Here is a 13,838-nt window from a genome sequence, read left to right on the forward strand (position 1 = left end):
ACCACCGCCCGCCCGGCATACCTAAAATTCTTCCAACAGCTCAAATGGAAATGACTTTGAAGGAAGAATGAAGGGGGAACACACCCGAATGGATGAGGACTAAGATTTGGTTTCCTACGTCTTCATTGTGAAATATTTGTGAGACATCCAAAGACAGAATCAAGTTGTCAATTAAAATTAAGATCCATCAAGGTCAGGCCTGGTGGCCCATACCTTTAATCCCAGCACTTGGTGGGCAGAGGCAGGAGGGTATCTGAGATTTCAAGGCCAGCCTGGTTTACATAGTGAGTTCCAGGACAGCCAAACCTTGGTACAGAGACTCTGTCTCAAAAAAACAAAACAAAAATCCCCCTTCCCCACTGGGCGCAGGTGGCAGAGGCAGGTGGATCTCTGTGAGTTCGAGGCCAGCCTGGTCTACAGAGCAAATTCCAGAACAGCCTCCAAAGCCACAGAGAAACCCTGTTTCGAAAAACCAAAAAAACAAAACAAAACAAAACAAAACAAAAACAAAACAAAAAAAAAAACAAGCCAGGTGGTGGTGCACACCTTTAATCCCAGCACTTGAGAGGCAGAGGAAGGAGGATCTCTGTGAGTTCGAGACCACCCTGGTCAACAAGAGTTAGTTCCAGGACAGCCTCCAAAACCACAGAGAAACCCTGTCTGGAAAAACCAAAAAAAAAAAAAAAAAAAAAAAAAAAGAAAAAAAAAGAAAAGAAAAGAAGAAAACAAAAACAAAAACACCCCCCAATTAAAATCCCAGTGGTGGTGCATGCCTTTAGCCCAGCACTCAGGAGTTACAGGACAGCCAGGGTTTAGAAGGGAAACCCTATCTGGAGAGGGGATGTGGAATCCACAATTCAAAGTATGGTTTCCACTGAGGGCATATTGCTTTAATGCCATTATAAAAATTTTAAATTGCATTTATTCTTTTAGAATCTCTCTCTCTCTCTCTCTCTCTCTCTCTCTCTCTCTCTCTCTCTCTCTCTCTCCCATCCCCTCTCTCTCTCTCGTTACCCAACTCCTCCCAGGATCTCCGCTGACTTCTGACCCACACAACTACATATTCTTTCTCCCTTAAAAACAGCAACAGTATGGAGCCTGGTTTGCTTCCTAACACGTTCCTGTGCTTTGGGACATTTGTTTATACTATGTGAAGATGTGTCATTGTGAATGGTTTAATGAAAAGCTGGATGGCCAACAGCTAGGCAGGAGAGAATAGGCTGGATTTCTGGGGACAGAGGAATTCTGGGAAGAAGAAAGGAGGAGATGCCGGGAGACACTGAAGAGATCAGACATAAGGTACAGAATAGAGGTAACCGAGGTACATGGCAGAACGTAGATTAATAAAAGCAGGTTGATTTTAGTTGTAAGTGTTTAAGTGTAAGCTCTGCCTCTGGCCCCATCTTCCCTCTCCAAACCCTACCCCTTGGAGTCACCCAGGAGTGCTTTGCTTTGCTCTGCTCTGCTCTGTTTATAAAACCTGGTTTTATTAATTCGGCTGGATTTGGTTGATTGCATCGGAGGAGAAACCCAGAACCAGGAATTCTCACAATTACTAGTGGGTCAAGCCTAAGCTAATGGTCAAGCTTTCAAAATACAAAGTCTCCACGTCGTTATTTGGGAGCGGGAGATACAAAGATAGTCCGAACAAGAAAGCTGGCTGCACTCCTGAGCATGTCCTGGAGTGTGGTAGATGAGCTTCCTGTCACTCCATTGAAGAAAACTGCCTTTCCCTCCCCCAGCAGCCGTCGTTTACAAGATACTTTTTGACTAGGGAGGGGACTTGGTGTCTACCTCCTCTTCTGCGTGCAGAGGTTTTGTCTGCCTTGAACTTGCGCGGGTTTATGTGACTGCTTCAACCCTGTTTATCTGGAAAATGCAGTTTCCTTACAACTGTCCACCACCTCTGGCTCTGATAATCTTCCCACTTCCTCTCTGTCATGGATCTCTAAGTCTTAAGGAGACCATTTGGAAGAAAGGGGAAAAAAATCCTTAATTGAATCATTGTAAATCTGGTCCGTTTGTATCGAGTTGTTTGAATGCTACTTCCAAAGGTTCATCTGAAGTCTCTGAGGCCAAAGATGTCAAAGGCCTTCAGATGGGTGACAAGTGACCGCAGTGATGGCTTTCAGAAGAGGAAAGACCAAGGGCAGAAAAGAAGTGTAGATCCAGGAGGGTTCCTGGGATGGCGGGGCATTGTTAGGAATCCTCTGAGATTGAATTAACAGGGGAATCAGTTCAGATGCTGTGGCTGCAGGCTGCAGAAAACCCAACCCCAAGCAGATTATGCAACTAGAAGCTTGTGTCGTGTGTGTGTGTGTGTGTGTGTGTGTGTGTGTGTGTGTGTGTGTGTGTGTCCGTGGAAAGCCCAGAGCTGAGCAGATTTGAAGCTGCAGCAGCTGAGCAAGGTCAAGGATTTCAGCCTTTCTATCCTTCCAGTCTAACACCCAGCTGGGGAGCAGTTTTGGCAAAGAGTCTCCTTCCTTCTCTAGACAGCATTGAAATCAAACAAAAGAAAAAGAGAGGAACCACCTAGGCCTCCAGTATTTCTACACCCATAGGTCTGGAAAGGGGAATAAAATACTGAAATTGGTTTAAAAATAATAATAATAATACAAATTACTTGGGTATTCACAAAAGGGGTTTGGAAAATTCAGTACCCTTTCCACATTTCATCAATTTAAATGTGGCTGAGCCTGGTAGCACACAGCTTTAATCCATGTACTTGGGAGGCAAAGCCTGGTGGATCTCTGAGTCTGAGGCCAACTGAGTCTACATAGAAAGTTCCAGGAGAGGCAGGGCTACATAGTGAGACCCTGTGTGGGGCCGGACGTTGGTGGCGCACGCCTTTAATCCCAGCACTTGGGAGGCAGAGGCAGGCGGATCTCTGTGAGTTCGAGGCCAGCCTGGTCTACAGAGCGAGTTCCAGGACAGCCTCCAAAGCCACAGAGAAACCCTGTCTCGAAAAACCAAAAAAAAAAAAAAAAAAAAAAAAAAAAGACCCTGTGTGGTGATTTGAAAGAAAATGGCCTCCAAAGGGAGTGGCACTATTAGAAGGTGTGGCCTTATTGGCGGAAGTGTGTCACTGTGAGGGCGGGCTTTATGATCTCTTTTGCTCAGTATAACAGTCGACTTCCTGTTGCCTGCGAATGTGGGGCTCTCAGCATGCAGCTGTGCTCCTGACCCTGATGATAATGGACTGAATCTTTGAAGATAGAACCGAGCCCCTTCAACTAAATGTTTGCTTCTTAAGAGTTGCCATGGCCATGGTGTCTTTAAAACCCTAACTAAGACACCCTGTCTCAGAAAGTTTTAAATGTAAGTGGCATCTCGCAATTCTAGCTTCTTGGGAGACTGAGACGATAGCATCTCAAAGCTCAAGGCCTGATCGTGCTACAATGTGAGTTCAGCACCAGCCTGGGCAGCTTAGTGCGGGCTGGAGATACAATTCAGAGATGAATGGGTGTCTCACTAGCTTTTGTGATGCCCTAGGTATAACCCCCTATACCATGTATATCCCCACACAGGGTGGCAGCACATGCTTACAATCCCAGCACTGAGAAGGCTGAAGTGAGAGGACGCAGAGCAGCAGTTCTCAACCTGTGTGTGGCAGTTGCATGGGGGTCATGTGTCAGATACCCTGCGTATCAGAAACTTACATTATGATTCATAAGGGTAGCAAAATTAGTTATGAAGTAGCAATGAATAATTTTATGGTGGGGGTGGTCACCACAACATGGAGAACTGCATTAAAGGTTCAAAGCATTAGGAAAGTTGAGAACCACGAGTTTGAAACTTGTCCTACCCAGTGAGACTCTGCCTCAAAAATCCAAAACAAAATAATCCAAAACTAGAAGAATACTATTTGACATAATGTAAATTACCATCAAATAAGGAATAATTCCTTTACGTATATCCACAAAACACAAGTACTATGGTAATTTCATAACCACAATTAGCCACAATAATGAACAGACTGTGAATATATGAATATTTCTTTTCATTTTTACATTCACATTCTTACCCTAGTTCTGGCAAAGAATTTTGTCCTAATGTGGCCTGGGATTTTTTTACAGGTTGTTCTAACACTTGTCCCTGAATTAACATCATGCTCATGCATTACATTTCAGGGTTAAAAATTGAATAAGTGAGACTTAAAATGTTAAAATACCTCTACTTGGGTTGAGTTAGCATTGCAATGGGCAGAATAATACAGATTAAAATAATATATGTAATGAGGAAATTATTTATGAAGGAGCTGGAGAGATGGTTCAGCAGTTAAGAGCACTGGACGCTCTTCCAGAGAACCCACGTGTGATTCCCTTCACCTACATCCTGGCTGTAACTCCAGTCCCAGAGGACCAGATGCCCTCTTCTGGCCTCCAATACACACAAAAAAATTTAAATTTTAAAAATGATTATAATCCATTTGCTTTGTAAAGAAATTAACCAACAAACATTAGTGACTAATTTGCTCAATATCTGAGAATTTTAAGAAAGCCTTCTAAAATGTCTTTTGATAAGTGTCAGTTATTAATTATTTTATTTATTTATTTATTGTTGTTGTTTTTTGTTTTTGGTTTTTTTTTTTTGAGACAGGGTTTCTCTGTATTGTTTTGGTGCCTGTCCTGGAACTCGCTCAGTAGACCAGATTTGGTCTCCAACTCACAGAGATCCCCTGCCTCTGCCTCCCGAGTGCTGGGATTAAAGGTGTGCACCACCACTGCCTGGCTAATTATTTTACTAATCACTCTTTCATTCAGGTTTTTCAAGACTGGATTTTTCCTATCGCTTGGAGCCTGTCCTGGAACTCACTCTGTAGACCAGGCTGGCCTCAAACTCACAGAGATCTTCCTTCCTCTGCCTCTCCAGTTCTGGGATTAAAGGTGTAAAATTGGAATAAGCCTATTAAATTTTCTGTAAACTGAAAATTATTCATTTTAGAGTTTTCATTTTGGTTATGAACAAAATGTCCATAATTAGTTCAAGTACCAAATTTTCATTTCCTCTCAAAGAGTATTAGGAAGGTGAGCTTTTCTACTGTTTAACTGTGAGATGGTATTGTTGTTTTTCAACTCTCAAATATCTACTTCTTAGTAGTCCTATATAGCCTAGGTTGCCCCAAAACTCACTCGGTAGCCAAGACTGCTCTCAACACATGTAATTTTCCTGCTTCTACCTTCTAAATTCTGGGGCTATAAGCATGTGTCTCATGTCTACTTAAAACACAGAGTACAGTTATGAATTCAACATGATTGTGACAATCGTAAACAAATTGTCATCTGAGAACATGAAGCCAGCTCTACATTCTAGGTCACATTTAGCGAACTGATTGTTTTAATCTGTACATAAAACTTCATACTGATATTACATATGCTCTGTGAAAACTTAGAGAATATTAAAAAGAGAAAGAATAATGAACCTCTGTGAATTCAGGCTGACCAGGGGATCATTCCTGATTGCTGTTCACCAGACAACATTGGGCCAGTGTCCCCTGAGGTTAAGGAAAAATGCATATGAATATGTAAACTAGTAATCTTTTGATAAATGCTGATGAAAACCTTTTATTGTCAGTCAGAACAAATGTTGAAAACATCGATCTGGAGCCATGCTCCTTTTATTTTAAACTCCCTTGATTACTGGTTGGAAGTCAACAAAAAGCTTTTGTGCAGGTTAGTTTTATTGTCACCTGAAGATCGCCTAGGAGTTGGTCTCTGGGCACTCATTGTCATATTAACTGAGGTGGGAAGTCCTGCCCACTGTGGGTGGCACCATTCCCTGGCTGGCGTCCTGGACTGTATTACTGTATAATGGAGAAAGGGGTGAGCAGCAGCAGGCATGCTTCCTGAGCATGAAGACCATGTGACCAGCTGCTTCAAGCTCCCACAGATGTGGACAGAAACCTTTGAAAGGAAGTGGTGTCTTCAGACTGCTTGAGTAGAATTTTAGTGTTGTGGAGACACTGAACTGTTGCAGGTCTAAAGGCTACTAACCTCGTCTTGGGCTAGTTCTAGCCCTCCGGAACACCCATTCCTTTCCCACTTCTGTGTCTGAACTGACATCCCATGACTGATAGTTAGAAACTTCTTTGGAATCCATTGACCTAAGAGATTCACTGGCTTCAACCAACTCCAAAACTGAGACTCATCAGATAGCATCTCGGGCCTGTAGAAAAGCTTCCCCCATCTAGCTGTGCCTGCCTCTATCATGCTCTCACCAAGGTATTTAAACTTACCTTGACTTCTGAACTTCTCTGTTCTGTAAAACTATAAATACTTCATGAAACTGCTCCAGAGTTGGAACATAGAATTTGGGATGACCTAAACACATGTTCCCAGGCCATGGCCACTCAAAGTGGCCCCAGAGTAGTATCTCTTACTCTCTCTTTAAGATGGTTACCCTGACTTCTCTGGCATGGCAGACCATGCTCTTGAACTTTGGACAAGAATAAATTCTTCCTCCCTTCAGTTGCTTTTATCAGGGCACTTCATCACAGCACCAGGAACAGAGATTAAGACACAGCTACAGCTCCTTTTCCTTGAATTCAGCAAAATATGTGACTGACATACCAAGGTGGACACTGGTAAAGGGTAAGTCAGCATTTGGCAGTCTCACAAAATCCTCATTGTGAATGGAAACAATTCAGAAACTCACCTTGCTGCATCTCTCTCTCTCTCTCTCTCTCTCTCTCTCTCTCTCTCTCTCTCTGTGTGTGTATGTATGTGTGTCTGTCTCTCTCTCTGTCTCTCTGTCTCTCTCTCTGTGTCTCTGTCTCTCTCTCTGTGTCTGTTTCTCTCTGTCTCTCTCACTCTCTCTCGCTCTCTCTGTATGTGTCTCTCTCTGTCTCTGTCTCTCTGTGTGTGTGTCTCTGTCTCTCTCTGTCTGACTGTCTCTGTCTCTCTGTGTCTGTCTGTCTGTCTGTCTGTCTGTCTGTCTCTCTCTCTCTCTGTCTTGGAACCTGCCAAAGCTGGAGGAGGTACCCTTACTCTGCATCAACTTTCCTTGTGTTAATCCCACTGGGCAAGAATAAGACCACATTTTGAGCCAGATTTGAAGCAAGCTTTAATTAAATACTGGCCAGGATGATGAGCTCTGGCCAGGCTTATTCCAAGGTTCCCAGAAAATGGCCATGAGCTACATGGGAAACCCACAAGGCTGCGTACTTCTCACCTTCATCCAATCAGGGGTAAGCACACATTCTGTTGTACTTCCTGCCACCCACATATGACCAAGCACATCCGGCATAGTTGGGTCAACTGAACTTGCTTACGGAGTGAAAACGTGGCTTGTTATCGTCCATAAACAACAGCCTCCAGCATCTCAGGAATATCTGGGCCAGGGGCTTACAGGTTAGAGGCGTTTTTTGTTTTATGGATCTCTCATAACGTTGGTTCTCATGCTCATGAGCCAGCAATAAAATTGCCTGCACTGTCTGTGCCATATCTTACAGTATATGCAGACTCAAAACACCTTCATTTAGGCTAGATATTCCCTTACAGAACAGACACGAATCCTTGCCATGGGCTTGCAGAGCATTGGTTAAAGAAAGCTTCAGTGACATTAATATTTAGAAACAGCCCTGGAAGATGCACGTGTTGAGTCATTCTTGTAGTCCCAGAGCTTGAGAGGCAGGAGGATCGACACAATCCAAGGGGTTACATATGAAGTACAGGGCGGCTTGGATTATGGAGAAACAGTAGGTCTCAATTAAAAAAAAAAAAAGGAAAGGAAGAAGAAACACACACACACACAAGTTTTAAAGTATCTCTTGAATTACTATTTTTTTTCCACGACTTTACACCATTGGATAGCATGTCACAGTAAAATGTCAGAGGAATCAAATGTATGCACTTTTTCTTTAAAGTAAAAACAGCAACAAAATGGGCTGGGTGCAGTGGAGCATGCCTTTAATGCCAGAACTCTGGGAAGCAAAAGCAGAGGCAGCTGCAAGAATCTCTCTAAGCTGGAGGCTAGCCTGGTCTACACAGTGAGTTGCAGGCCAGTCGGGACCCTAGCTCAAAAAAAAAATCAATGACAACAATAAGAACAATAAAACAGAACTGAGAAGGGGGGTGGTGAGAACAGTTTATGGGAACATTTTCAGATGGATCAATTAAGAATTTATAAAGCTTTGCACAATGTAATTGAGTATGTGTGCCTGTATTCCCTTGAATGCCCCTGTACTCCTCTGGGGTTTGTTTAACTCAGGTTACAAACGGTTGAGCTCAGACTAAATGAGATTGTATGACAGTTAAATATAGTTAGGATTCTACAAACAAGGTCAGTCCTACAGTGTCTGCAGCAAATCATCTTCTAAGGGTGAGTCAGAGAAATGCCAATTGCAGACAAAGGGATCTCAGGCTTTCGAGAGAACAAAAGTTAAGATTTCCAGGCGGTGTAGCTCACCCACGGAACGCTGTAATTAAGATGGCATTATGTTACCAATCTGAATTGGTTTTGCAGTTTCTCTGCCAACACTCAGGTGGGCAGGCCCTTACACAAGGGAGGTGAATGGTGGTGTTCATTCAGGACTGACGTTGGGTAGGCAGATGCTGTGGAAGCGAAAGGCAATTAGGCCCAGCATCCTTCGTAGTAGGATGATTTTAATGATGGGCTTGGGCATCTAAGCCGGGATGAAAGGGGAGGACAAATAAATGAACATGAGGAAAATCAAAGGAGTGAAAAGATCACAGGTCAGAAAGCCCACGGGAACCAGGCAGGAACAGTGGAAGGAGGGAGCTGTGGTTGAGAATGGGATATTTAAATGTGCCCTTTGTGAAATGATAAATTCACAGGGGGTGGAAAGCTAGGTTTTCACTATGGCCCTGAGCCCCCGTGGAAGAATGGAGAGTACTATCAGGAAGCAGGAGGACTGTGACCCAAGGTTACTATAAAATCTTTGAGGATAATGGTTGTAGACCTGAGGAATCGAGAGGCATAACCCAGGCTCTTCCATCAGTGAGCAGGAAGCAAAGGAGTGACCAGCACACTATTATTTCAGATGGGTGGGGTGGGTGTCTTTGATACAGTGTGAGCCCAAGAGGAGAGGTTTTTTTTTTTTTTCTTCAAGACAGGGTTTCTCTGTATTGCTTTGCAGGCTCGCTCTGTAGACCAGACTGGCCTCAAACTCACAGAGATCTGCTTGCTTCTGCCTCCCTAGTGCTGGGATTAAAGGCATGCACCACCACCGCCCAGCCTCTACTCTCTTTAAAAAAAAAAAAAAAAAACCTCTCCTTGCCGGGCATTGGTGGTGCAGACCTTTAATCCCAGCACTCGGGAGGCAGAGGGGCAGAGGGGCAGAGGGGCAGAGGGGCAGAGGGGCAGAGGGGCAGAGGGGCAGAGGGGCAGAGGGGCAGAGGGGCAGAGGGGCAGAGGGGCAGAGGGGCAGAGGGGCAGAGGCAGACGAGGCCAGCCTGGTCTACAGAGTGAGTTCCAGACAGCCTCCAAAACAATACAGAGAAACCCTGTCTTGAAAAACCAAAATAAATAAATAAATAAAGAGGGTAGAATGAAATGGAAAGATACTGGGGCCTGGGGATACAGCTTTGTGGGAAACCCTTGTCATGCAAGGGCAATGACCAGAGTTGGGAACTAGCAGAACTAGCAGAAACTAGTGAAAAGATCACAGGTCAGAAAGCCCACGGGAACCAACTATAATCCCAGCATGTGGGAGGTGGAGCAAGCTGGCTAGCTAGATTATATACATTTATGAGCTCTGGATTCAAGTGAAAGAACCCAGCCCAAATCATATGGCTAAATATTAATTAAAGCAATCTTTTTAAAATTAATGTACATGGGCTGTTTCCCCCCAAGGTGGGGGTTGGTAAGTCAGCATTGGACATAAGAAGGACAAGGTTTTCATAGCTCAGGGTAGGGAGTTTCCAAATGGGGGATTTGGTGGGCAAAATAGGCAAGGTTATAGGAGCAGAACATAAGCATAAGTTAGTTATAAAGACCTCCTGAGCCGGGCGGTGGTGGCACACGCCTTTAATCCCAGCACTTGGGAGGCAGAGGCAGGTGGATCTCTGTGAGTTCCAGACCAAGTCTGGTCTACCAAGTGAGTTCCAGGACAGGCTCCAAAGCCACAGAGAAACCCTGTCTCAAAAAAAAAAAAAAAAAAACCAAAAAAAAAAAAAAAAAAGACCTCCTGAAACAAATACATGGTTTCAAGGTGGGCATAACAAGGTTGCCATAACAACACAATAAGGAAGTCATAACAATAGGTAGTAATAACAACTTTTTGAAACAAAGACATGGTTTCCTGGAACGGATAGTACAGAACCATTTGTAGTTAAGATTATAGTTGGGCATACAGCAATCCTTAAGAAACATAGGTTTAATTATAAAGAGGGCCGAGCCTAGTTTGTGTTTACTATAAGATGGTTTATAAGCCTCAGATGGAGGTAGGCTGGTTCACCACAAAAAGATATTGAAATGAATTTTATTTCAAATCCTATTAACCTTTAATACCAGTACTCAGGAGTCAGAGGCAGGCATATCTTTTTGAATTGGAGGCTAGCCTGGTCAACATAGTAAGTTTCAGGCTAGCAGGAATACTTAGTAAGAACCTATCTAAAAAAAAAGAAAGAAAATAAAAAAGAACAAACAAATTATATCATCAAAGTGTTGATATATTATTTATGACTTATTAAAGCTTGCCTGAGGATTCAGAAAGCACAGTCAGTCTCACGCTATTGCGATCAGGCGGTAATGACACACACCTTTAATCCCAGAACTCAGGAGAAAGGCAGATGGATCTCTGAGTTCAAGATCACTCTCTGAGCTACCCGAGAGTGAATCAGAGCTCACGCCTTTAATCCCAGAATTTGGGAAGTATAAATGGTAGAGGCATTCAGCCTGAGAGTTAGTCTCTAGCCACATTGAGGAGAGAATAGCAGTCTGAATCCGAGGAGCAGTGAAGTCGGGAGCAGTCTGAGGATAGCCCCTTTGGTCTGAGCTGACATAGAGGTAAGAGCTAGTGACTGACTGCTTTGCTTCTCTAATCTTCAGCTTGAAGTCTGAACTCCAATATCTGTCTCTGGGTCTTTTTTTTTTTTTTTTGGTTTTTCAAGACAAGGTTTCTCTGTATTGTTTTGGAGGCTGTCCTGGAACTCTCTCTGTAGACCAGGCTGTCTCTGGGTCTTTTATTTATCATGTTACACATCAGAATAATTTTGCTTTCAGTACCATTACTTATTTCCTTATTCTTCCTATACATTACATGACCACATGGTGAGTGCCAAGGATCTGCTGCTGGGCATGGCGTCAGTGGTTAATTGGATGGTTCCTCTATTTAAGGAGATTAATTTAAAATAATGTAGATTATAGTTAGATTTATTAATTCATACGTGGATATATTGACTTAGTCATCTATCCATTTGTCCATCCATCTGACCATCTCTGTCTATCCATCCATCCATCCATCTATCCATCCATTCACAAGCATTTATTAAGAACCTAATTTGGGCATAGCACTTTCTTAGCAACATTGAGCACCACCTATTCACAGAGATCTATAACTTGCCATAATGTGGGTGTGATGAGTAAAGATAATTTCTGGAATTTTAAGGTAAAAAGTACATTTTACTATGGTTAGTTCAAAGGCAAATGATTAATCACAGACACTGATTAAGAAGCACTGGAAAGTGGCTAAGAACCTGGGCTTTGGAATCTAATAGACTTGGGTTCAAATTCTACATCCATTACTTTTCAGTCATTTGTTGTCTGCTATGTTTATCTCCGTATTCCTTGGTTTCCTCTACAAAATGAAAGTAATCCCCCAAGATGTTGGAGTAAGTACAGTGTTTAGAAAATAAGTGATTTGGGATGGAGAGATGTCTCGGAGGTTAAGAGCACTGGCTGCTCTTCAAGGGGTCCTGAGTTCAATTCCCAGCAACCACTGGTGGTTCACAACTATTTGTAATGAGATCTGGTGCCCTCTTCTGGCATGCAGGGACACATTCCGGCAGAACGCTGTATATATAATAAATCCGCTGGCAGGACCCTGTCTCCAGCATGGCGGTGCCCAGTGAAGTGGCCGCGGCAGTCCTCGGTGAAGGTGATGGCGGGAGTTTTGGATCCTGGCTGGACGGACGGTTGGAAGCTCTGGGAGTGGACCGAGCTGTGTACGGCTCTTACATTCTTGGTGTCCTCCAGGAGGAGGAGGAGGGAGAGAAGCTGGACGCCCTGCAGAGTATCCTCTCTGCTTTCCTGGAAGAAGATTCCCTCCTTGACCACTGTAAGGAAATTGTGGAACGATGGTCAGAAACGCAGACTGTCACCCCCAAAGCAGAAAAAGGAGATGATGTCCAGGCCATCGCCACCTTGATTGAGAAGCAGGCACAGATCGTGGTGAAGCCCAGGATGGTGTCTGAAGAGGAGAGGCAGAGGAAAGCAGCCCTGCTGGCCCAGTATGCCGACGTGACAGACGAAGAAGACGAAGCGGATGAGAAAGATGATCCGGGTGCCTGCTCCACAACAAACATCGGTTCTGATAAATCTCTGTTCCGAAACACCAACGTGGAAGATGTTCTAAATGCTCAGAAATTGGAGCGAGACTCTCTTCGGGATGAGTCCCAAAGGAAGAAGGAACAGGCCAGACTTCAGAGGGAGAAGGACAAACTAGCCAAGCAGGAGCGCAAGGAGAAGGAACAGAAACGGACACAGAGAAGGGAACGCAAGCGATAACCTCGGCCACTCTGTTCCTTCCACCCGTGAATTGATTGTGCGTCTGTATTCAAGAGAACTAAGTCTAATGCATTTCCCAAAATTTCCTAAGGCTTTCTCCCTCCGTTTACATGTGCAGAAAGAATCAATCACTTGAAACTACAAAATGTGCCAGGTTGGTGGTGTGGGTAATCAATTCTAGTTAGTATCTTTACCAAAGATCTGGAATTAGGGTAACCTTTCTATTTTAGTACTGAAATCCTGTGCTCTTCTGACTTTTTAAAAAAGGTCTTCCCTCACTTTGTATAATTAGCCAGATTCAGAAAGCTAACATCTTGAAGGAAACATGATCATTCTTTCTGAGATTTAAAAAAAAAAAAGGAGGAGTGCAAATTGCTCCTGCGGCAATATTTGCCTCAAAATGTAGTGGTTTTTGTTTTGAAACAGGGTCTCCTTTTGCAGTCTAGGCTGGCCTTGAACTCGGTTTCTCAGCTTTAGGATTATGGCTTGTAGTAGCAATATTTTATGGCTGAAATAGCTAATGAAGAGCCTAGATCCAGATTTTATAGGACATTGGATTAGGAAAGTGGAAGATGGTATTTGGGGTGAGATAGAGCTGTGCTCAAACTGTAGCTGTGTTGAGTGCCTGCTTAGCACACAAGGCCCTGGGATTGATACCCAGTACTGAAGAAAAACTTAACCTATGGGAGAATCAAGTATCTTTTAAAGTAGAGAACTACATACTTTTCATGTAGTTTATGACTTAAGAAGTATGTGTCCAGGACAGCCTCCAAAACAACACAGAGAAACCCTGTCTCGAAAAACCAAAAAAAAAAAAAAAAAAAAAAAAAGTATGTGTCAATTTGGGATATAAGGTTACCATTGTTAGCTAAATAACTCATGAGTTCCTTTGATTCCCCTCTTTAATCTTGATTTATTCTGCAGGTATGTCCAACCTTTTGATATTGTGACATAACTTTTTTTTAAAATTTGCAAAAAAAATCATGTTCTTAAAGTAAGTTTATGATTTTGTGTTAGGCTGAATTTACAGCTATACTCATGTTGGACACACCTGCAACATGAGTATTAAGACCTAATAATTCGCCGGGCAGTGGCGGTGGTGGCACACGCCTTTAATCCCAGCACCCGGGAGGCAGAGGCAGGCAGACCTC

The 13,838-nt window shown here is 43.3% G+C and overlaps 1 protein-coding gene across 2 annotated transcripts; it reads left to right on the plus strand.

The window, feature by feature from the left end:
• The first annotated feature begins 12,015 nt into the window (after nucleotides 1-12,015).
• Nucleotides 12,016-12,687, plus strand: LOC101835325 (coiled-coil domain-containing protein 43-like). Of its 2 annotated transcripts, XM_013115380.2 has the most exons (2): nucleotides 12,016-12,437; nucleotides 12,500-12,665. In XM_013115380.2, the coding sequence occupies exons 1-2, from the start codon at nucleotides 12,016-12,018 to the stop codon at nucleotides 12,570-12,572; spliced, it is 495 nt and encodes a 164-aa protein (XP_012970834.2). In that variant the 3' UTR covers nucleotides 12,573-12,665. The 2 variants fall into 2 exon arrangements, with proteins under 2 accessions (XP_012970834.2, XP_005072831.2); XM_005072774.4 differs by having other exon boundaries at nucleotides 12,016-12,687.
• Nucleotides 12,688-13,838: the final 1,151 nt, after the last annotated feature.

Source organism: Mesocricetus auratus, unplaced genomic scaffold (assembly GCF_017639785.1).
Source record: "Mesocricetus auratus isolate SY011 unplaced genomic scaffold, BCM_Maur_2.0 Super-Scaffold_15014, whole genome shotgun sequence".
Taxonomy (NCBI): Eukaryota; Metazoa; Chordata; class Mammalia; order Rodentia; family Cricetidae; genus Mesocricetus; species Mesocricetus auratus.

What these genes read in the sequence shown, in the direction of transcription:
- LOC101835325 (XM_005072774.4), top strand. Translation starts at nt 12,016, where the DNA reads ATGGCGGTGCCCAGTGAAGTGGCCGCGGCAGTCCTCGGTGAAGGTGAT.